Here is a 24,653-nt window from a genome sequence, read left to right as displayed (position 1 = left end):
GAGAGTAGGGTAAAAAGCTGCTTTCCTCTGTCTGATTGCCACAGTAGGTGGTCTGCTGCCTGGGAAACCTACTTGCCATGCTTGGGCTCCCCTTCCCTGTGCTACCTCAGTACAGTGCTTTGTGCAGATCACAACTTGCCTGTCATTAAGCTATATGTAGATAATTAATGGCAGAATAAATACCACCCCTTGCAGCAGCATCACGTGCAAAGCCAGTTGGTAGGTTGCAGACATCTTGTTTCCTGATAGTATTAGAGTAGGACTGGGTATTATTTAAGCATTTGAATTAAAACGTTGGAGAGAAATATAAGTGAAACAAGTGGACTAAGATGATTCCAGTAGAGAAATGCTAGCGCACCTACCTAAGCATGAAACAAGTGTGAATTAGTTCATTTGAAGTTGAAATCAGAAAGATTGCAAATGGTGCCTTGATGCTAGTTAGGGAGGGACGCCTTTTCCTCTTACATGCTGGGGTGAACTACTTGCCAATACAAAAGTGGTGGCCTGAAATCTTCCTTGGAGCTGACACCACAAACTAATAACACACACACCAAACACACACCCCTTACTAGATTTCAATTAAGTTTTTTTCTGCTGGGGAAAAAAAAAATTAAAATCTCTTGTTTAAATCTCTGCACTTTCGCCAGCAGAATGAACTTTTGACTATTCTAACTCTGGCTTTGCTCTAAGACCCTCAGGCAGTTTGATTGCATCTACTCAAGATAAACCCAACCAGCAAGATGTTGTATTTTTTGAGAGAAATGGACTTCTTCATGGACAGTTTACGCTTCCCTTCTCCAAAGATGAAGTTAAGGTAGGTGTCTGAATTTCCGGTGCTCTCCTTAGCTGCAGAAGTTTGTGTTTTAGATGTTAGCAACAGAAGCTACCATGTAGAAAGGGCACTTCTGACTTTCAGAACAGAAGGGGCATTTTTTTTTCTCTGCTAAGAAAAGTCAGAGAAAGGAAATAGACATGCTAGTTCTTGCTGTTTATTTTGATGACTAACTTTTCTGGTGATCGATATTTAAACATTAAGCAGCTTATATATCATTAATATTCTGAAATCTTTTAATTGTGTAAAATTATATAAAATTATATATGACAATCTTTTTTGTTTAAATTTTATGTTTTGTGAGAGAGGTTTTCTTTGTAGAGCCATATTTTTGATAAATATTAAGTACTAATGTCATATGTAAAAGTAAGATAATGTAATGTTAAGTACTAACATAATATGTAAAATTAAGATAATGTACTTATTATATTACTATATAAAATAGTGAAACTTAATTTTTCTAAAAAAGTTGCATTGCTTTATGTTAAATTTGTATTTAAATCTTTAAAGCATAATGCATATTTTAAGTCCTTTTTATAATATAGTTTCACAGATGGGTTTAACATCTGGAGGGTAGTGACTTGCTATTTGGTTTATGGGTACAGGAAATTCCGCTATTGTGATGAATTTGAAGTAGACAGTGACTGAAGGTCAGGGGTGTCTTGTCCTTACCAGGTGAATGACTTGCTGTGGAATGCAGATTCCTCTGTGCTTGCTGTGTGGCTAGAAGATCTTGCAAAGGAAGATAATCCCACTCCGAAAAGCTATGGTATGACAGCTGTTGAACTTTGGTTCATGCTCCATGTAGTATATGAAAGTAGAAGTTTGTGGGGTTTCCTTTCTCCTTCCTCCTTAGACCTTCAATGAAATCGGTGCAGGTGAAATTAGATGCTGATGAGGAGGGCTTAGGTTTTGTATATCATGAGAATTTCTGTTGTGAATTATTCAGAGTTCTCTAGAGAAGTAGAACCAGTAGGATATAGATAGAGGAGGATGTGGCCGGCTGTGTGCTAAGGAATTAGCTCATGTGTACTCGGGGATGGCATGTTTCAAATTTCTATGGCAAGCTATAAATTCAGGCAGGTTTTTTGTGTTGTGGTATTGAGAATTCTTTCTCTCCTGGGCACCCTGGTTTTGCTTTTAAGGCTTTCTTTCATACACTGTGGGGTGATCACTTTATTTAAACTCTCTCAGCAGCATGTAGCAAACAAAGACACACCCTAACCACTGTTGCCAGTGCAGAGAATCAAAGGCTGTAGGAGTGAGCTGGTTTAGGCTGCACATGAGAAGGACTCTTGTAGTTTTTAAGATATGTGGGAATGTCTTTCAGTATAGATTTAGAAGTATGTCTGTTGTCTTTCTCTTTCCTCCTAGTGCTAGGGAATTAGCTCAGGTTCTTAGACTTACTAGGCTAGGCAAGCCCTCTTATCACTGAGCCAATCCCCAACACTGTTTAAAGTCATAAGCTAAATATTAAAGTAATGAGGGGGAAAACTGTAGTAGTAATATAATGCAAGATTTTTTTTTTTTCCTTCCTTCTTTTTTCTGTTTTTCTTCTTTAAAGTGGATCTCATTACGTAGACCTGGCTGGTCTCAAACTTAGAGATCTCCCTGTCTCTGCCTCCCAAGTGCTGGGATTTAAAGGTGTGCGCCCCTTGTCCGGCTGATACGTGCTGGCGTTTTTGTTTGTTTGTTTGGAGATTGTATTTTAATTACAACATTTCTTCCTTCTCTTTCTTTCTTCCCTCCATATCCCTTCCCATTGATCCATGCTGTTTTATAACTTGCTTTGACACTTGTTTCACAAGCGAGTTTCTATTTTATGTGCACGTCTGTATCATTTCACATTGCTATGTGACTTTTTTTAGTGCAGGCTAATTAACTCTGTTAGACATTTATATCTTATGGTTAACAGCAGTGAAATAAATTTGTTCATAAATCTTTTTGCTTGCCTATTTTCTAAGTGTCTTTCAAACTCATTAGTCAGCAGAATGTTTCTAATTGACCAGTTCGCTCATTCGTTTGTTTGTTCATTTCATTAGTTTGTTCATTCATTCATTCATTTTAATAGTTTTTAACCCAGGCTAAATCTTTAATAAAAATAATGAAACACAGGCTTCATCTTAAAATTGGATTCATTGTCTTGGGTTAGAGAATATATGTGGATATTAACTATTTTTGGTGGCTCTCAGGATTTAATTGAGGCCTTATAAGAGTTACAGAACCAAACAAACCCAAACTTCCAACTGATCTTAATATGCTCAAAGACCAGTGATTCATATATGTAAATGAATCACTATAGAGGACACTCACAGATGCAGGATAACAAGAATCCACACAGTATCTGCCTTCCTTTGAATGAACTTGCAGTCCAGTCTGCTAGAGTATGGCTACGTAGACATACTATATCGTATGTATACATGGCGACATAGACATACAAACGATGGTATGTCTATGTAGAGCTAGGCGTTATTTCCTGTGGTCACTATAGCAGAGCTTTCTTGGATCCACCAGTGATATAAAAAATGACACAGATTTATTAATATTTTAAAGCTTAGATATTTAGCTGGGCAGACTCTTAGCTGCTCTAACCTTATCTCTAAACCATAGCAGTACTTCCTGCCACGTGGCTAGTTCTTTAATGTCTGTTCCTGCTCACATTCGTTCACCCTCATGTCCACTGGCAAACCTCTCACCTTTGATTTCTCCTCCTTTTCCCTTCTCTGCTTGGAAGTTCCGCCTTCCCTTTCTTGCCCAGCTGTTGGCCTTCAGCTTCTTTATTAAAGCCAATCAGATACACTTCTAGATTGCCTTAGGCAGGTGAGGAAAGAATAAATATTTACAAAATATGAGACCAGCCATAGCTTATGCCTGTACAGAATTAACAGTTGGATATGCAGAGACCCACCTTCACACAGTATACCCCGAACACAGATGACTACGTTAAGAATTAGTGGCAAAGTTAAAATAATTCTTTCATGTAGTTAAATCTTAGTATGTATGTACATATGTATATATATATATATATATATACACATACATATATGTATATATGTATATTTGTATGTATTATACATATATGCATGGAGATATATATACATACACATATATGTATGTGTATTATGCATATATATACATATGTATATAAATGTATGTATATGTATGTATGATATGTATGTATGTATGTATGATATGCCAGCTTGGTAATATTTGGTCATTGTAATATATATTGTGATGGTTGAGTGTGCATATGCATTATCAGGCAGGTGAGTGTTGGTTAATACTGGATAGCCTGGGACATAATTGCATGCAAAGCACCTGCAGAAAATAGGCAATTTAGACCCAGGTTACCATAGTGGTGCTAATCTACAATCAGGCTGGACTGCCTTGGTGCCGTTGTGTGCCTTATAAGGACTTTGTCTACAGCAGGCCACATGTTAGACTCATGTCTCACTGGACTATATCCCCAGGGCCATTTTAGCTGTTTTATTCTGTGTCAGGATACTTTGCAATGCTCGCACTAGATGATACCTATAGCTGTCACATTTCTCGAGACTGTCCCTCCTGTATACTGTGCACTTAGTCTGATTATCTTGTGTACAATTTTGCAAAAAATACTGAAATACTTTGCTGAGATGCTGTCTTATCTTTCATAAACACAGAATTGACGGTAGAGATGAAAATAAACACGTGCTTCTGATCTCATTGATGTGTGACATTTTGTCTTCATGAGAAATTCACATCTCTTGACATTGACTATTATACAGTTACTCTAGGGAGACCAAACAGAAAGAATTCTTGGAAAAATACAAAATTACCTGTCTCCCTCTTGCAACTGGTCTGCAGCTCAGTCCCTAGCCTGACAGCCTTTCTTTCTTTTCCTTCCACACACAGTCCAGCTCTGGACCGTGGGGAACTATCACTGGTACCTCAAGCAAAGCCTGCCCTTCAGTACCAGTGGGAAGAACCGCATTGTGGCTCTGCTGTGGGACCCCGTGACTCCATGCCGGCTACACATTCTCTGCCAGGGCTGGCGTTATCTATGCTGTGACTGGCACTGGACCACTGATCGGAGCTTTGGAAATAGTGCTGGTGACTTGGCAAACGTGGCTGTTATTGATGGAAGTAAGCTGCTGGGAGTGTGTGTATGACCATTCAGGCCCTGACTGAGGGCCTGCAAATGTGCTGGTTTGACCAGAACAGTGGGACAATCTTCATTTTGTTTGTTTGGTTTGTTTGATATCTTGAATAATTGGGACTGTCATTAAATAGAATACATATGCAACAGAAAACAGGTTTACTCTGCTCCACTTCCCTGTTGAACTATACTTCTAACCTTAACCATTTACTTGTCTGGCCTTTCACATTGAAGACTGATTTTCTCTTTTTGCAAAGAACAGTGGAGCCATAACATAACAGTGTGGTCTGTTGGCCTTGTTTTGACTATATTCCACTTTCTGGCTTTTGGGGTTTTTTTGTTTTGTTTTGTTTTGTTTTGGGAGGCACTGTAAAATACCTCTTTCTCCAGGTTGCTCAGTCAATATCGTAGATATTTTCCTCCTGTGAGAAAGACTGGTGTTTTTAATTAGGTGTAGGTATCAATGGTAGAGAGCTGGATTGCAGAATGAAATAGCCATAGACAGCAGATAGATGCATTTGCATTAATGTTCTATGTGGTGCTTTGAATACTAATTTCTATAATTGTGCTCTGTACAGAGAACTTAGTCATGCCTTAATTACAATTTATACATAGAAAAGTGCCTTTTTATGGAGAGGGGTGTTAAATGGAGTCTTGGTTTATATCCCTGGTTCTCTCAGTGTATGCCAGGGTTCTTGACCTCATGGCAGCCCTCCTGCCTTAGCTTCCCAACTGCAGACCTTAAGCTTTTAGGGTTTAGAGTCACTCTCGTTTAGTGTCTCTTCCATTACAGGCCCAGGGTTAAAGCTGGAACTTGGATCTTTTGGTTTTTTTTGCCCTGAGCCATGGCACCTGAGTCTTCCAAGTCCAGTATAGGTCTAGGGGCCATACTAGCCAGGTACAGGCAGAGCCCCTCACACCTGTACTGTTTTAAAGTTTATTAATGAGAAAACAGCAGGCATTATTGTGAAGAGCTGCTGCATGGCATCCAGCAGTTATCATTTAGGTGCTCAGAGATGCTTGCTGCCTGCTTTTTCGTACTGAACACCTGCCTGGGTAATTCTCCTTTTCATTGTGCAGATAGGGTATTGATAACGGTCTTCCGGCAGACTGTGATCCCACCTCCCATGTGTACCTACCAGCTGTTGATCCCACATCCAGTGAATCAAGTCATGTTCTCTGCTCACCTTGGAAATGACCTTGCTGTCCTTGATGCCAGTAACCAGATTTCTGTCTACAAGTGTGGTAAGTGGAAATACTTATCGAGTGCTCAGTCATTCTTGTTCCTGAACAGAAGCAAGTCACAATGTGGCGTCATCTCGGCGCCAGTGTTTCTCACATTCAAAAGTCTCCCCTGATTTCATTGTCATGATATTTAATTGGTCTGCATTTTCTTCTCTTTCAAAATCCTGTTTGATTCCTGCATACATTTCCTTGTGCCTTGATGATGCTGAGGAGTTGTTACTTAAGAATAACATTCAACTCTTGAAATAACACAGCATCTTCCGGGTTTCTCAGATTTCCCTGCTTTCTCCTAACTTTGCACACAATCTTAGGACTCTCTCTAAGAGTGGTCAGAGCCTTTTCCTGCTTTATAGAGGCATGTCCATGTGGCCACAGATGGGAAGTGCCTGTGATCCCGAGTTCTGGAGTACTTGATACTTGTTATTTGTGAGTGGTGTCTGTGTTTATGCCCTGACAGTTGTACCTTTGTTTCATATATCTTTTGAGGACAAGGACATAGTTGCTGAGAGAATAATCAGAGCTACTTAATGCAGGGTGGAGTTCCTACTTTCTCATAAGCCCTTCGTAAACAGGCAGCCTGCTTTTCATAGGAATTCTCTTTGTACAGATTGCTAGCTCCTCTGATTTCAGTTCCACTATGTACAGTATTGTTGTAGTTCTTATTAAACATGTGAAACTGGCTTTTAAATAAGTAATACTTGTTCGTTGTCGAGGTGTATAGTCTGTCATCTGACAAGTGCTGTGCAGCAAAGTCAGGCATAGGATGACACAGGAAGTCTGAGGAGAGTAGACTGTTGGGGGAAGGTGTCACAAGGAAGGCTTCTCTGTGAAGCTGCTAAGACTCTGAGAGGGAGAAGGCATGTGTGGGTAAGCTCATCATTCCAAGCAGTCCTTGTGTGCTTATGAAACTGCCAGATGGTCAGTGACCAGAGCAAGACATTAGTCTTTTAGAATCTACTAGTTTCCAGACTCTACATTCTTGGCATTAGAAGAAATAGCTTGCAATGACAGTACTTGCATTTTTGTTTTCTAGGTGATAAACCAGACATGGATCCCACAGTGAAACTAGGAGCTGTGGGTGGAAGTGGATTTAAAGTTCCTCTTAGAACACCTCATCTGGATAAGAGATACATGTAGGTTCTTAAATATTTTTAGACTCTGAGAATGTAACCAGGTAACATTTTGTCCTGGATTCATCCTGTCTTTATTCTGGGGAATGTGAAGTAGGTATACCAGCTGATCTTGGAGAAGGAGGTTGGTTTCTTAGTTTACTGCGTCCTATATATTCCATTGACAAGGAAGATAAGGGTCATATTTTGTCCTAGACTCTCATACCCACAGCATCCGTGTTCTCTAGAGAGACTCCCATGGGAAGATGGAAGTAAAGGCACTAAAGGTACAGTTGCATTCCCTTACATAAATGGGGATATACATGATGATAGTATGTGGATTACCCAACTCAGTTTTTATCTCGGTCTCATCCCGCATTACAGAATTTCTGGGTGTTGTAATTTTAAACTCTCAGATTGAAACCAGAGTATACTTTTCGTTTGCAACAGCAGTACAAATGGTTGGCTGTAATTAATGACCATTGGAAGCATTTGCAAAAGAGCATCTAAGCTAAATCATAAGTACTGGCTTCAGAGTGCCACCAAAAAGAGGACAGAATTAGAGGATATGTAACAGCTTGCCCAGGATCATGGACCTGCTAACTGCAGAACCCAGAGTTTGAGTCTTTTCAGTTTGGTTTACTAGGGATACCTGCTGTACAATAAATAGAAATAAGTACAAGAAACAGAATTTAGAAAAGATTTCTTAGCTATGTGTCATATTTAATAAATATATACTTTTCAGACAAGTGTGTGCTTTGGGTGCCTGCATATAGAAAGCTGTTTTTTTGTTTGTTTGGTTGTGGGGTTTTTTTTGTCTTTTTGGTTCTATTCCTTCATTTTATACTATGTTAGTCAGTTTTCCAATTATTGCAATAAATTCCTTGCATCTATCAGCTTAAGAAGGAAACATTTATTTTTGGCCCCCAGGTTTTGAGGTTTTATGTTGGCTCCATTGCTTTGCCACAGTGCTTCATAACTGTAGTGCATAAGGAGCCTGCTCCCCTCACCAGCAGCTGTAGGTAAAGCTGTGGTCTTTGAGGTGAGGGTTTTCTCCTAGTGATCTAAAGCTTCTGCTGGCCTCCCCCTCCTCGCTGTTCCACTCTTTGCACAGTACAGAGGTTAGAGCCAAGCCCTAACATGAGGGCCTTTGGAGGAATCTTTCAGATGCAGATTTTAACACACAGTTTGAAACTACTAGACAGAGATATAATTCAGATCAGGAGTGAGGCAGTTTAGAACAGGGCCATCTTCAATTCGTGATCCCTTTTCTACTAAGTAAGTTTTATGTTTGTGGGTAATAGATAAAATAGTATATAAATCAAAGATTCACTGATAATCATAAGCTTATTTTAAAACAGTTCCTTGGGATTGGGGAGATAAATTAGCCAAGTAAGTATTTGGCTTGAAAGCATGAGGATCTCAGTTTGATTCCCTGAAACTCATAAAAAAATGCCAGGCTTGGTGGCCTGTGCATGTAATCCTAGTGCTGGAGAGGTGGGAAGACAGGAGGGTCTATCCTAATTGGTGATCTTGAAGCCAGAGAGAGACCCTATCTCAAAGGAGGTGAATAGTATTCTTGAGGATGACACCTGGAGTTGTCCTGCAGCTTGCATGTGAACAAAGGGAGCAGATAGACACACATAAGAATTGCAGCCCCAGGTCCTTGGTATGCATATAATCTCTCTCTCTGTTTCTATAGTTATTAATTTTCCTCCCACTCTCCGTTTGCGTATCTATTCTATCTTTCCTATTTATGTATAGCTATCTATCTCTATCCATCCAACTGTCTGTCTATCTATGTGGTCCTCGTGTGTAGTGATGTGACCCCATATGATGTTATGGCCCACAGTTTACACAGCTGTGGGTTAGAATATATTAAAAATCAATAGGAGGAAAACCCTAGTTATTCAGAGCAGATATGAGGACACGAGTCTTCATTTTGATCCTTAGGTAAGAACTGATTTTGATTGGGAAAGATTTGGGAGAAAGCTGGTAAAAACCAGAGCCAGGCATGCCTGTGTGGTGAAGACTCTGCTGAGCCGTGTGCAGTGGAGACAGTGTTGAAGGAGAGTTGGCTAAGCAGGCAGATCAGGCAATGGACCAGCTTCTTAAGTGACTAGTGCTAATTTGCCACTGGACCCAGAGGACAGAAGTTCTCCTTTGTGAGGTGATAAAACAATGCTCAGATCAGGAAAGTGTTAGAAGCAAGGAAGCTATCCCTAGCTTATTAGTCATTTCATGTGAGGTGCTTAGGAAAGGGCCATGTCTTCTGAGACAGATGTCTGCTGGCATCTGGTTTGAGTGCCAGTTATTGGTATCTTGGGAGGGTCCCATAGTTCATTAGCTTAGATAGAGGAGTGGGGAGTTTTGTTATATAGTCGGTTTCAGAAAGATGCTCTTCAAATCTCAAGATCTTAGGATATGAGAAAGTTGATTTAAAATAAATAAACATTCTTCAGTCAGACAAACATTATTTTGGAGGGTTCTGGTATTTTAATTTTTTTTTTTTCGTTTTTCTTGAGCCTTTCATGCATCTATCCAATGAAATATATCTATTCTCTATTTTTCTCTTCCAACTCTTGCTTTGTATTCCTTTTCCAAGCTTAATCCTCAAACTTTTTTTTTTAAATAACTAAGTCCAGTTATTTAATGCATGAGTATGGAACATTCACTGGAATGTGGGAGTCCCATCTAATGGTGCGTTCTCAACAGAGAATAATTCCCTGCTGCAACCAGTATCAACTGCCAGTGGCTTCATACTGAGGCTGGGGCATGGATTGTCTGCCATCTATGTGGAAGTCAGACTGGTGTGGGCAGGTGCTTACTGCTGTGAATTTATGATTGTTTCAGCCGTGTCATGTCCAGTAGACAGCGTTCTACAGCCGTCCTTACCATCCTCTAGTTCTGTTATTTCCATCTCATTACTGTCCTTGAGTCTGTGGGAGTTGTTGAAACAGAGGTTTTGTTCAGGGCTGGAGCTCTGGTTTTGTTTCTGCAAATAATAAAGACTTGACTGTATTCTTCATTTATAAGGAAGGCTCTTAAAAGTTTCATGATTTAAAGCTTTAGATGTTCTATAATGTTTGAAACAGAGTTCAGCTTGGGAACAATGAAGAGGATGAGGAAGTAAACCAACCCCAACTGGCCCTTCTCTCCTGGATTGAAGAAGATGTTTTCCTAGCCATAAGCCACAGTCACTGCAGCTCACAGTCTGTCATTCACCGTTTGACTGTGGCCCCTTCCAACGTGGATGAGGAGCAAGGACGGCTGGATGTCAGGTATGGTTCATCCATGAGTTCAGCAGGTTAAATTCACAGTGAAGTTATGTATAATGTGTATGAACATGGGGCTCCATGAGGAGGTATGAGAAACTTCCTATGTTAGACATAGCAAGAAGCCTAGATATAATTTTGGGTTGTATTAAAACAATAGATCAAAATTGTGTTCAAGAAGTAGTAAAAAGGAGTGCAAACACCATCTGGTAAGCAAATTATTATAAGCTGTGATAAATATTTTTATCAGTTATTCACTCACATTTCACAAAGTACTCATTAAAACTTATAATTGTTTTATTTTAGTAGATAATTACTGTGGTCAGGTCTCATGGCCAATGTATTAATGAAAGTTTTATCTACATAAATACATTTATTTTTAAGTGATTACATCCATCTTGGCCCTTGTGTTCTGTGCATGGCTTTATTTGCCACTCGAAAGCCTCTTTTCTTTGCTGGTTCCCCATTCCCTGGGCCTGAACATGTTTAATTTATGACTGTATCACATAGCAGTGTTGACTACTGAAGAATCTTACTTGTCATGAAAGCCCTGGGAGGTAGTAGAGAAAATTTCTGGCCAGCTTCCAGAGTATTTCAGGTTGCTAGTGGAAGATTGGCTACTTAGTCTTACTGTCATGTTAGTTTTCACATTGATTGGTAATAAAATGCTTATGCTTATGTGTGAATGGAGTGCGTGTGCATTGTGTGCCTGCAGTGCTCAAGGAAGCCAGAAGAGGGCATTAGATCTGGAGCAGGTGGATCAACCAAATAGGTACTGGGCACTGAACCTGGATCCTCTGGAGAACATCCACTGCTCTAATCCTCTGCACCGTGTCTCCAGTCCTCCTCAGTCTTCTTGCTTTTTTTAAAATTCGAGACAGGTTTCCCTAAATAACCCAAGTTGGCATTGAATTCACTGTAGCTCAGGCTCCTCTGGAACTTGCCTTGGCTCCCTAAATAGCTGAGAGATTATAGGTCACAGAGCCCAGCTGATACAGCCTCCGTGTTAAGAGTATATAAGGAAAGCAATAAACTGCAGTACATTATAATGAGCTGTCGCCGAGGAGTGTTGTTCCACAGCCAACTTACTGGCTCTGGAAAAGTGTCGGTAACAGATAACCACTTTACTTCTCCATTTGTCTTCCACTTTATGTGTAAAGTGTGTATGACTTGCATTGACATAGGCAGGGTATCCCAAAGGGGAGTCCTTAGTTCTCACTATGGTAAAATGCATGAAATGCCTCGATTTTTTAAGGAAGATTATCTCTTATACTTCTGTGGTTTTTTGTTTTGTTTCGTTTTTGCTTTAGTTCATCTGTGCCAGTGGATGGAGTCATCGTTGGTTTATGTTCCTGTTCTAAGACCAAATCATCCGCAGTACAGCTGGCTGATGGCCAGGTGCTCAAGTGCAGTTGGGGTGAGTATCAGAATTTTAGGAAAGCAGACTTATAGATAAGTAATTTTGAAACTATGTACTTATGAATGTCTTCTCAGCACTACTTTATTACTGGGGATTGTTTATTTCCTTTCTTTTAGTTTGGTTTTTTTTTTTCTCCCACATACAAAGTGATAGCTTTTATTGTGGCATTTCTGTACGTCATTTTTGTTGCTCCTCCTTCCCCACTTCTCTCCCACCCTCCTATCCTCATACTGGTCCCCAACTCCCCTTTGCTTACATGTCACTTGTAATCTTTCTTTCTTCCACCTTCCCAGGACTTCTTCCCATATCTTGATGTTATTCCTAGTGTCATGACCTCTACTCACACTCCATACACATATGGAAATTAAAGGCCAGAATCTGCATTAAGAGAAAATGTACAGTGTTTGTCTTTATGGATCTGAGTTCCGTGACTTGACTGTTAGTTGCTTTTTGTTTGTTTGTCATGCCAGGGTTGCAGCCCAGGCCTTCATGAGCACTAGACAAGCACCTCAACCCAGTGGCTGAGCCTAGGATGCTGTGCCTTAGAGTAGTATTGGCAGGTGTAGTCTGCTCCTGTGTGGAGTATTCTAATGAGTGAAGAGAAATCCAATTGCATGCTAAGTGTTTTGGCACCTATTGCTGTTGGTTTCTTTTGGTAGGGGGTGAGATGGGGATGTTGTTTATTTTGTTTTTTCAATGTCTCACAGGGAAGAACTGATGAGCTATTTGTAAACTAAATTTGCCAATCTTAACAACAGAATCACCTTGTGTGGCTGTGGAACCGTGGAAGAACTCTGAAGGATTTCCTGTTCGATTTGCTCATCTATGTACACAGATGGAAGTAGCCATGATTGGAGGAGAGGTAAATAAACACAGGGCAGGAAAATTGACCACGGACAATAGTTAGTGACCAAGGGCATTGGGTAGAAGTGTGGCCCTGGGTCTCCACCAAATCCCAGGGCAGTAACTGGAAGTATGTTCCTCTCTTGACTGCCACTCCCTTCTTTATCTAGAAAAGTGAAAAAAATCAGTCTTTTAGAGTTCAGGAGAGAATTAGGGGAGATAATACATGTAATTGGCAAATTTTATCTCTCATTTATAGAATATTCAGACGTTTATTAAATACCTTATGATGAATAATACAATCTGAAGAATAATATTTGACAGATTGTCATTCACAGATATTAGAATGTTTATATATAAGATAAGTTGTTATATATAAGATAAGTTGTAAGATACAGTAGTTACAAAGCAAAACAACTTCTGTTTTAGTTACTTTCATTTCCTGTGATAAGATACCATGATGACCAAGGAAATGTAGAAAAGAAAGCATTTCATTTGGAAGCTCCTATCTAGAGGGTAGTAGAAGCCATGACGATCATGCCTGGGGATTGTCAGTAGGCTGGCAGACATGGTGCTGGACAGTAGCTGAGAGCTTCTGTGTTGAGACCACAACCAAATGGTAGAGAAAGTGCTAACCAGGAATGGCCTGGGCTTTGGACACAGCAAAACCACCCTATGTCCTCAAACAAGTCCACACTTCCTCATCTTTCCCAAACAGTTCTACCAACTAAAGCATTCGGATAGAAGCACCTATGAGAGCCATGGTCATTGAAACCACCACACCTTTTTTCAAATATGGAGAGAATCTTTGCTTCTGATAGGAAAGTAAAGGCAAGGAGCAGTGTATGATGGTAGCAAACAGTAAGATGTTCAGGGCTAGCTAGAGGATGGTGTTTATAATGGTGCCTGTCTAAGAAAGCCTCTTTGAGGCAGTGTGGATATGCTGAGACATGGAGAGGAAATCTGTTCGTAGGAAGGAAGAGTGGTCCTAGGACAAGGTACTAGAAACCCTGAGTTTAGAAAGATGGGCAGAGTAGGCTTGAGGCAGCACATGACAGATGCTGCAGCCACAGCCTTCTAGTGTATATCCTGGCTCAGGTCCCCTGCCTTGAGCTTTGGTCCATGCTATCCTTCCCACTTGAGGTGCACAGAGCAGTGGGGATGACTTTTTCCCGACCAGGAGTACAAATCACTGTTCAGCAAGAAATATTGCGAGTGAAGAGAAATAAGCACTATTTTTCCTTTTTAATCTGATAATAATTATAAGAAAACCTCCTTACCACCCAAAATGATAAATTTCTTGATGCTTTTTAATCATCAGAGAGAAGTGTTCTTCATGTTTGATATGTGTTTCTTGCTGCCCAGAGGAGTAGGTTGGAGAGAATGGGTATAGAATGGAAGATCAGCAGAGACTTTTAGGGATGAAGTCAGAGAAGGGAATGAAATAAATTGAAGATAACTGAAGTAGATAGAGTGCCTTGGGTGGTGGTGGGAATGTATCTGCTGAGCGTGGCACCAGCTTTGTCTTATTCATCTGCATCTGTCCTGATTACAGAGGCTTAGGGATTCACAAAGAGCTAAAACTGAGTGGTAAAGACAGCAGGTTTAAGAGCTTGTGAACTGAATTGCTTATAATTTCAGTTTTATTTTTTGGCAGGAATGTGTCCTTGGTCTAACTGATCGGTGTCGCTTTTTCATCAATGACACTGAGGTATGTAGGCTGGGCTTAGGTTAATCCTTCTCACAGTGTTGCTTCCAAGTATGGTAGCTAATTTCTTCTCGGGCTCTTTTGCCTGCTGCAGGTTGCGTCAAATATCACATCCTTTGCAACGTGTGATGAGTTTTTACTGCTGACAACCCATTCCCATACTTGCCAGTGTTTTTCCCTGATGGATGCCTCCCTTAAAGGTAAGCCTTCTTTTACAAAATGGAGCTATTCCCTTTTCCAGTGTCTTAACGTAGTGCTGATTTTTAAATTTTTTTTTTTTTTACCTATTTTGGCTGTTTACACAGAGTTTTAGGTTCCTTTATTAGTTTCTTTAATACAGTATTTTAATTTATTTATTTTTTTACATTTGTGGCTGTATGTGCACATGTTTTTCCCTGAACCTTGGTATGTGGGTATGTGGGTACAGGCATCCTTGGAGGGCAGAGGCATCGGAGATTCTGGTAGCTACAATTAGATAGCTGTGAGTTGCCCAGTGTGGGCATTAGGAACTGAACTTGGGTTCTCTAGAAGAGCAGTGCATATTCTTAACCTGTGAGCCACCTCTCTAGCCCCCTCAACATAATTTCTTTGCTAAATCATTCTTTGAGTTACCAGAGAATCCACAAAGAAAACACATTCTAAAAAATTCTTGGTGAAATTTTATTATACATTTTATCTAATTCTTCGAGCTTCGAGTAGATTTTCTACTGGCTATGTGCGCTAACCTTTTTGGAATGATGCTTTCTTGCTGTTCAGCCACCGTTGTACTTGCCAGCTTGTGGTTTGTAGGGTAGTAGCACTGATTCTTTTTTATTACATTACCCAGTGTGTTCCTTATTCTCAAAGGCCAGTTTATTTTCTTTGCTGCCATTGGTCTGATTATTGTGAAGGTGATGCTATAAGAGATGGGAGCAGATTCTCCCATCTTATTTTACAATTGTTTAAGAAGCTGCATATTGTGAACATGCATGAAGGATCTGTAAAGTAAGGGTTCTTCCCGGGAAAGAGATTGCAGGAAGGGCCAGGGATCTTGAGACTGAGTGGGAGAGCAAAGGAACTTGATGTTAACTGAGTTTCAGATACTCATTCTCAAGTTTCAATCAATGGTATTTTTAGTGTTACAGGAGGGTCTGTGCAACAGTCAAGGAGCCAGTGGAGAAATTCTGCGGAAAGTGGAAAGGGGTTCGCGGATCGTTACAGTTGTTCCCCAGGACACAAAGCTTATACTACAGGTAAGCTCTATTTGTCACCCTTTCTGTTATCCTCAGTCACTACCAGACAGAGTACTGCTGGTACTCTGGTACTGGCTGCATTTTAGGCTCTTTTGTACTTTTCAGTCATTTATTATAATCCTTTTTCTTGACTGTCTGTTGGCTTCGTAAAGGAGTATTGATTGATATAAGCTCTGACCAATAAAAAGAAACTTGCATGAAAGTCAAGATAAATATTGAACACAATTGGGTTCTGCTAATTGCTCATATTATTGCATTGTGGTGGTTCAGGAAGAGGTAAGTAGAACTGTGTATCCTGCTGCTTAAATGCTTTCCGATTGATTAGAGCTGTTTTGATTTATTTTGAGATGCCGAGGGGAAACTTGGAGGTCGTTCATCATCGAGCTCTGGTCTTGGCTCAGATTCGGAAGTGGCTGGACAGGTAAGTATTCTGTGTGTGACCGTACCTGTGTGCTCGTAAGGACATGTAGTCTAATAGTCTAAGGACTATTGTGCTGACTGAACTATATACATTTTACAAGGAAAATAATGTCACCTATTAGACATGTAGTCTAATAGTCTAAGGACTATTGTGCTGACTGAACTATATACATTTTACAAGGAAAATAATGTCACCTATTCTTTTCCTTTCTATAATTTCAGAGTGACTCAGGAGAACTTGTTTGTTATTTGTCCTGAAAGCTGATTATAGCCAGTCTGGGTTGTAATGAAAATCTTTTATACAGGGAACTTAGGTTTTAATGGAATATACTTTTTCTCCATTTTTTTCTGTCCTTGCAGACTTATGTTTAAAGAAGCATTTGAATGCATGAGAAAACTGAGAATTAACCTCAATCTGATTCATGATCATAATCCTAAGGTACCCTGTGCTTCTTACTTGTCCCCTTACTTTATTTTTGAGTGAATGCAATCTAAACTGAAATGCTTGTACACTTTTCTTTTTTTTGATAGGTGTTTCTTGAAAATGTGGAAACTTTCATAAAACAGATAGATTCTGTAAATCATATTAACTTGTTTTTCACAGAACTAAAGTAAGTATTTTCATAACTCATGATCATCATATTTTAATATTGTCTCTTGATCAAGAAATCAGACATGTATCTAGAGAACCATAACTCTTTAAATGAAGTAAGTCATTGTTAATAGTGTTGGTTTTTAGTCTGCCTGTAAAACTGTTCTTATGTGATTGGCATCAAATATGGTCCTTTTCTCTAATGATTTTTCTTCACCAGCTTTTTAATGAAACTTTTTAATGCAAAGAAAACATTGGCTATTGGAAACTTATAGTGCACTATCCAGGTTTTGTCATTTCTTTTGTTCTGTATGTGCTTTTATTGCTATCCAGAACCCATCCATCCTCTTCTTGTTTTAGGCAGATGATGACCAAGAAAGTTGGAGAAGGCAGCCCATTTTACTTCTAGAAGGTCACCTTGTGTAGCATTGGTAGAATACCTAGTGTGGGTAGTTACCCGCTACAAAACGTCCAGTACTCCTTCTAGTGCTTTCAGCACATGCTTCCATATCACAGTCCAAACCCCTATCGAGCTACGCATCATCTCCTATTTAGAAAGCTCCCTTACATCCGTTCTCTATCAGTGCTTGTGCCCCAGATCTCAAGCAGCCACTGCTCAGTGTTTCAGCACAGGTCAGCCTCTTGTTTTACATCACCATATAATGCAACCAGAAAGTATTTACTGTGCTGTGAATATAGCTGCTTACACATGCAGAGTTGAGCTCAGCCATGTTTTTGCATGCATCATTAGGTCATTCACTTTTTTTAATAATTTATTTTTTATTTTATGTGTGAAGGTGTCAGATCCCTTGGAATTGGTGGTACAGACAGTTGTGAGCTGCCATGTGGGTGCTGGGAATTAAACCCAGGTCCTTTGGAAGAGCAGACAGTGCTCTTAACCACTGAGCCATCTCTCCAGCCCCAGCTTATTCATTTTTTAATTGCTCAGTAGTATGCTGTGTAAATATATCACCCTTTCTTCATTCTCGGGTTACCTGGACACCTTGGTTGTACCTTCCTTCAGGCTAATGTGAGCAAAATTATGAACATTATTGAGAAGGTCTTTTGTGGGTATGTTTGATTTCTCACTCCTTGAATAACTAAATTTTCCAGGTCCCTTTTTACTTATTACCCAATATATGTTAGTGGTTGGATCACCACACTATTTGGTAAGGTGATCTGTTCATACAATTTGATTCTTAGAGAAGAAGATGTCACAAAGACCATGTACCCTGCACCAGTTAGCAAGAATGTCCAGATGTCCAGAGAACCTGATGGGAAGAAAATTGACCTCATCTGTGATGCTATGAGAGCAGCCATGGAGACCATCAATCCTCGCAAGTGGGTGCTCTGTTATTGTTGGCATCTTTGAACAACAGGATGTAGAGATGCCTGTCTGGTTTATTCGTCTTGTCATTCTGGTGTTTCACTTACCACCTCAGGTACTGCCTGTCAATACTCACATCCCATGTGAAGAAAACAACCCCAGAACTCGAAATTGTGCTGCAGAAGGTACACGAACTTCAAGGTAGAGACCTGCACACAGACAACTGCTTGACTCAGCCTTCACAGTCTCTGTCTGCAGATGACCATTACCATGTCATTGCCACTTCACAATTAGGGTTCTTGGGTCACCATTTTCAAATGTGAAGATTTTGAGTTCAAAGCATTGTATGAATGAATGGAAAGCCTATGTTCATTCTGTGTCTCAGTGTGTCAGTAAATCTTATTACTTGATTTCTTGGTCTGGTTTTCCCCCCTGACTGTGTCCTGATGTTTCTCTCTCTTTCTTTTTGGTAAGGTTTTATGTAGTCTACTTTTGTCTCAAACTCAACTATGTAGCTACAGATAACCTTGAACATCTGACCCTCCTTCCTTTACCTGAGTGCTGGAATTACAAGAACATACCACCATACCTGGTTTTATTTGGCTGTGGGATCAAACCCACAGTTTCATATGTACTACACAAACACTAGACTGACTGAGATCCACACCCTGTTTTTTCTTAAACACCAACAGGAAATGTTTCCTCTGATCCCGAGACTGTGAGTGCAGAGGAGGCCTTGAAATACCTCCTACTCCTGGTAGATGTTAATGAGTTATATGACCATTCTCTTGGGACCTATGACTTTGATTTAGTCCTCATGGTAGCTGACAAATCACAAAAGGTATGTGGAGTTCATACTTTTTTGTACCGTTTTGAACTATATAACTAGGGTGGAACCGTGCTCTTTAGAGAGAGGTGCTTTATCTAATGCTATGAGTGGTTGTAGACCTGAGTCTCCAGGACTGGCATTTCTAATCTCCATTCGCTGTATCTCTATGTGTATTCCACTCCCCCTCCTTTTTTTCCTTTTTCTTTCTTTCTTTTTTTTGAGACAGGATCTCTCACTGACCTGGAACTCACTTAATAAACTAGGTTAGCTTGCTGGCCTATAGGGATCTAACTATCTGCTTCTGTAGTGCCAGAATAACAGGCCTATGCCAGCATGCCTAGCTTTTTTTGTGGGTTCTGGGGATCTAACTCAGGTCCTTGTGTTTGTACTAAGCTGTGTCCTTACCTAGCCCAGGATGCTTCTTGTTAGGAAGAAGAATAAGCCTGTTAGGCATGGTACAGAGGAGGAGGTGTCCATCTCAGTCCATTATTGCCTTTGTTTTGCTGTCTGCTCTTCAGTGCTGGCATGCAAGTCATGAAGGGTAGTAAGAGCCAGGCCTGGTCAGGGGATACCTAGGTTCACTATTGACTGCCTTCTAGATTGTAGGTTGTTGTTTTTCGTATCAGCATGTGAACAGCTGAGGTTTTTGAGAAATTTAGAGATCGGTCATTATTATTCCAAATTTAAACTAGTAACACCCAAATATGAACCCTTTTCCCCCAAAATGTTGATATATTATGTAATATATAATTGATACATAAGTGTAATAAACATTTAAAATTATGCTGTTTATATGTTTATTGCCTTAATTAGCATTCAAATTACCTAAGTATTATAAGTAATAACTATTTCTTTTAGGATCCTAAGGAATATCTTCCATTTCTTAATACACTTAAGAAAATGGAAACTAATTACCAGCGGTTCACCATAGACAAGTACTTGAAACGCTATGAAAAGGCCATTGGACACCTGAGCAAGTGTGGTAAGCTCTTATTACTGCTTCCAGTGTTCATTACTGCTTCAAGCCTTCTTTGAAACTAAGAAAATTATAAGATAAAGGTTATCCTATGCCGGTGGTTCTCAGCCTGTGGGTTACAACCCCTATGGCAAACCTCTATCTCCAAATATATTTACATTATGATTCATAACCGTAGCAAAATTACAGTTATGAAGCAACAATGAAAATAATTTTATGGTTGGGGCCACCACAACATGAGGAACTGATTAAAAGGTCAGAGCATGAGGAAGATTGAGAACTACTGCACTAGACAGACAGGTTCCAGTTTTACCCCGGAAAACTTGATTGATGCGTGTTCATCCTATTTTTGTCTCATGCCCTGAAAAACTGAGTGTAAAATAGGTCTCTCTTCATGAGCCAGAGGTACCCTCATCTAGAATGGGTCCTTTCTGGGGTAGGATTGAGCACCTCCTAAATTTACTTCAGTGCCTCAGTCCAAACTAGTGTTTGTTAGTGGGAGGGAGGAAGACCCTAGCTTACTTGTGGTGAGTGGTTTCTCTCATGCAGTGTAACAGGCAGTGATGGAGTAGACCCACAGCAGCATCTTGTTGGCTCCTTCATTCCCGTACTGTACTTGTGATTTGTCACTGGGGTTGTCTGTGGTGCTCATGAATTGTACAATGATTTCCCACTTCCTTGGAGATTCTGATACAACTGTGAGGGAGGGGCCTGAGGGGAACATTGAGTCAGCATTTCCTGGGGAGTAGTGTAAGGAAATACTGAGCAGAAGAGTGTAGCAAGAATTCCTGCTGGAATGATGCTCACCAAAAATTCAGATTTGAAGCTGTTCTTTAATAGACTGTAAAAGATGTCTGGTTGGGAGGGGTTGGGGTAATGGCTAAGTCAATAAAGTGCTTTGTAAGCAGGAGGACCTAGCTCATTCCATAAAATCCACATAAAAAAAGCTGGGATTTAGTGGTATGTGCTTATAATCTAAGCTCTAAGGAGGTGGAGACAGGAGGATCCTGGGTCTCACTGGCCAACCAGCCTAGCAGCCTTCCTTGCAAGCTCCAGACAGTGAGAGACCCTATCTCAAAAAACAAGGTGAACAGTACCTTCTGAGGAGTGGTACCTGGGGACGTGAGGAACAATACCTCAATTGCTATCTGGCCCCCACATGCATGATCACACATGGGCACATGAGCATACAAATAAAAAGTGTCACATTCATATTGTTTAGGAAACATAGGTATAAGTGAAACCCATTATACTTCCAAAATCTTATACCTGTGTTTTGATAAATCTTATTTTCCTAGGACCTGAGTATTTCACAGAATTCTTAAATTTGGTAAAAGATAAAAACTTGTATAAAGAAGCTCTGAAGTTATATCGGCCAGATTCACAGCAGTACCAGGTATGTGGTGGGTGAAATGAGGTCCTCTGATTTTGCCTTGGGAATCAGTTGGAAAGTGAGGACATCTTGAATCCAAACATCATCCTTGGAATCAAGGATTATCCTATAACCAGTCAGCCTCATCCTTGTTAGGAAGGAATTAGCCAGGGCAACAGTATTTCAGGAGTTTGAGAGTTCTGTTACTGTAAATATCCAGTTAGGTTTTTTTATGTGCCAGTAAGTCAAATTTTGATATGATCCTCCCCATAACCTGATGGGGTGTTTTGCCCAGTTTACAGATGAGGCCATAACTTGCATAAATGTCCGGAACTGCAAAGTGGCATGCCTGGGGTGCTGAGACTCGGCTCTGTGATCCCCAAGATTATCCACTCATCACTATTGCCATGCCACTGTCGTCACCATTTTTTGTTTGTAGATCACATTCATATTCCTCTAGTTGCTTTCCTAGTGCTGTGATAAAACACTCTGACCAAAAGCAGCCTTAGGAAGAAAGGAGGAGCCTGGAAGCAGAAAGTGAAGCAAAGATCATGGAGGAATGTTGCTTACTGGCTTGCTCTGTGGCTCAGGTTCAGCCCCTCTGCCCTTCACAGCCCATGCTGACATGCCACAGGGCACAGTTCCTTCTGTATCTGTTAGCAATCAAAAAAATGCCACACTGACATAGGGCACTATGTCAGTGCCCTAGGCACCTATGCCCTAGACATAGCCATAGGGCACTATGATGGAGACAGTTCCTCAGTCGAGGTTCCCTCTTCCTAGGTGCTTTGACAACCAAGATTGGCCATTACATGTCTCCTTATGATCTACCTATTATTATTACTGTAATTATCATTTTTTTTCTCATTCATGTGTATGCCTGCTTTTCTGTGTATGCACCAGGTTCATACAGGTACCCATTAGAGAACAGAAGGGGGTGTTGGCCTCCCTAACAGCTTCCTGACATGGGTCCTCTGCAGGAGCAGCCAGTGTTCTTAGCTATCTCTCCAGCCCTGTGCCAGCTTCTTTGCACCACTTTCTGGCATTCTCCATATTCCCAGTTAACTGTAGATGGTTCCCAGATGTTGTGTTGTTTAATGACCTGCCAGCCCTCTATTGTGTCCTTTCTTGAGTCAACCTGTTTATGACATTTCTAGTCTTCCTTGATGGCCATACTTAGATTAGGGGCCAAATAAACTACTGATTTCCTGTTTTTTCTCTTCCAGGCTATGGCTTTCAGAGGGCCAGGGATTGTGTTGTATTCCTATACCTCTGCCTCACCCCAGTCCTTGGCTTTAGAAAATAGTTGCCTAAAAGCTTTGGTTTTCTCTCCTTCCCCCAGCTCCAGTGACATTAACCTCATTACTCCTCAAATCTACTGTGCACATTCTTGTCACATAACCCTTATCTTACCTGCTTTCTCCTGACTCCATATAGCTTCATTTCCTTGTAGCCTTTAAAGGTGGCATACCCATCATTCTCTGTCATTTATCTTCTACTGCTATTTATTATAGGCTGTGCTGTGTAAGTCCATTCTTTGTAGCCATATGGGTAAAAACTCAATATGCTGTTTTTTTAATTGTGTGTGTTTGTGTGTGTCTGTGTGACTGACATTTTCCCACCACCTAGAATAATACATACGTACTCGATACATGAGTGTGAATAAATACTATCTCTTCAGAAAGATTTTGAACAGAAAAAGGAAGAGGGAAGTGTGATGATTAAAGTATCCTACGATGGTAATAGAAACTGTTGTCACATTTCTTCATCAAATCTCGATGTCTTGTCACAGGCAATCAATGTTGCGTATGGGGAGCACCTGATGCAGGAGCACCTGTATGAGCCAGCAGGGCTTGTGTTTGCCCGCAGTGGTGCCCACGAGAAGGCTCTTGCAGCATTTTTGGCTTGTGGCAGCTGGCAGCAAGCCCTCTGTGTGGCTGCCCGGCTTCAACTGACCAAAGACAAGATGGCTGGCCTTGCTAGAACTCTGGCAGGTAAGCTGGGCCATTTTCTGTTCATTCTTCCAAAGCTTGTATTTGTTTCGTTGTTTGGTAATTTTATAAATAAGTTTAGGGCAACATTCCTTGAGACAGACTCATTCTAGTCAAACTTACAGAGAACATCCTTTTAACCAGAACAAGAGTCCTCCAAGGACCTCCAAATGCATTGGCATATTAAAGAAAGCAGTGTATTTCTCTGATCTGTGTACTGGTAGATCTTCAATTATGTGGCTTTGCGGGCCCTCAAGACAGGAGATTGTGGCTGCTAATTTTCTTGATATTACACTATCTTGTCTAGTCCACCTTACTGACCCTTAGACATTATGGCCACACCTAACAGTGGTAGCTGAGTTGGCCCTTCAAGAAAATAAAGATGAAGTTTTGAATGGAGCTATGCTAGTGTAGCCAATGTATGGTTGAAAACCATAATAATAGTTGCCAGGATTGGTTTGGGCAAGACCAGAGGTACAGACAGAAAGTAGAATGGCTCAGGGCTAAGGGATTTCCTAAAGTGGAGGCTAGGCCAGCACTTCTGACCTTTGAGAGTAGTAAAGAGTGAGAGGGAGGTGAGCAGGGCTCAGACCTCAGCAGCACTTGAGATAATGAAATGCTTATGTTTCTCTTCCTTCTGTCCTCCAACATGAGTTTTAGGGGTGAAAGACAATTGTTTTTGGTTTGGTTTTTGGTTTTTTTTCAAGACTGCGTTTCTCTGTGTGTCCTTGGCTGTCCTGGACTCACTCTGTAGAGCAGACTGGCCTCAAACTCACAGAGATCTACCAGCCTTTGCCTCCCTTAATGTTGGGATTACAGGCATGTGCTGCCTACCCAGCTAAACCAGAGCATTCATGATCTCAAAAAAAAAAAAAAAAAAAAGAGCAGTCTTTAAACAAACGTACAAACTTAGAGGTAGGAGTGTGTGTGTTTGTGTGTGTGTGTGTGTGTGTGTGTGTGTGTGTGTGTGTGTGTGTTGGAATATACCTAGCTATGATGTTCATTGGCAAAAGGTGCAGAGGGCAGTGAGCTAGGATTTTTAAAAGGTATTGTAGTACAGTGTCTTAGTGTTTTATTGCTGTGAAGAGATATCATGACCACAGCAACTTTTTAAAGAAAAGCATTTAATTGGAGCTGGCTTACAGTTTCAGAGGTTTAGTCTGTTATGCTAATGATGGAGAACACGGCAGCATGCAAGAAGACATGTAACTTAGAACTCTACATCCAGATCTGTAGGCAGCAGGCACAGAGAGAGAGGGGAGAGATTGAGCTCATTTTGGCTATTTATGCTTTTCAATCCTGTGATTAATTTAGATTCTTTACTAAGCAGGGGACCACACCTCT

At 40.5% G+C, this 24,653-nt stretch overlaps 1 protein-coding gene across 1 annotated transcript in view; it reads left to right on the top strand.

Annotated features, from left to right (window-relative positions):
- The window catches only part of Elp1 (elongator acetyltransferase complex subunit 1), a 60,717-nt gene that overhangs the window by 14,159 nt on the left and 21,905 nt on the right, over window positions 1–24,653 (top strand). The window contains exons 9-28 of the mRNA XM_055605373.1: window positions 691–814; window positions 1,508–1,601; window positions 4,727–4,957; window positions 6,051–6,215; window positions 7,249–7,348; window positions 10,420–10,605; window positions 11,910–12,016; window positions 12,778–12,881; window positions 14,520–14,573; window positions 14,665–14,770; window positions 15,687–15,802; window positions 16,150–16,223; window positions 16,583–16,661; window positions 16,754–16,833; window positions 18,018–18,155; window positions 18,257–18,342; window positions 18,834–18,982; window positions 19,829–19,952; window positions 21,245–21,342; window positions 23,111–23,312. Coding sequence (XP_055461348.1) covers window positions 691–814; window positions 1,508–1,601; window positions 4,727–4,957; window positions 6,051–6,215; window positions 7,249–7,348; window positions 10,420–10,605; window positions 11,910–12,016; window positions 12,778–12,881; window positions 14,520–14,573; window positions 14,665–14,770; window positions 15,687–15,802; window positions 16,150–16,223; window positions 16,583–16,661; window positions 16,754–16,833; window positions 18,018–18,155; window positions 18,257–18,342; window positions 18,834–18,982; window positions 19,829–19,952; window positions 21,245–21,342; window positions 23,111–23,312 — 2,417 coding nt within the window. The remainder of the gene's footprint in view (window positions 1–690; window positions 815–1,507; window positions 1,602–4,726; window positions 4,958–6,050; window positions 6,216–7,248; window positions 7,349–10,419; window positions 10,606–11,909; window positions 12,017–12,777; window positions 12,882–14,519; window positions 14,574–14,664; window positions 14,771–15,686; window positions 15,803–16,149; window positions 16,224–16,582; window positions 16,662–16,753; window positions 16,834–18,017; window positions 18,156–18,256; window positions 18,343–18,833; window positions 18,983–19,828; window positions 19,953–21,244; window positions 21,343–23,110; window positions 23,313–24,653) is intronic.

This window comes from Psammomys obesus, unplaced genomic scaffold, assembly GCF_907164565.1.
Source record: "Psammomys obesus unplaced genomic scaffold, mPsaObe1.curated_primary_1811, whole genome shotgun sequence".
Taxonomy (NCBI): Eukaryota; Metazoa; Chordata; class Mammalia; order Rodentia; family Muridae; genus Psammomys; species Psammomys obesus.
This window is presented reverse-complemented; position numbering and strand designations above follow the sequence as displayed.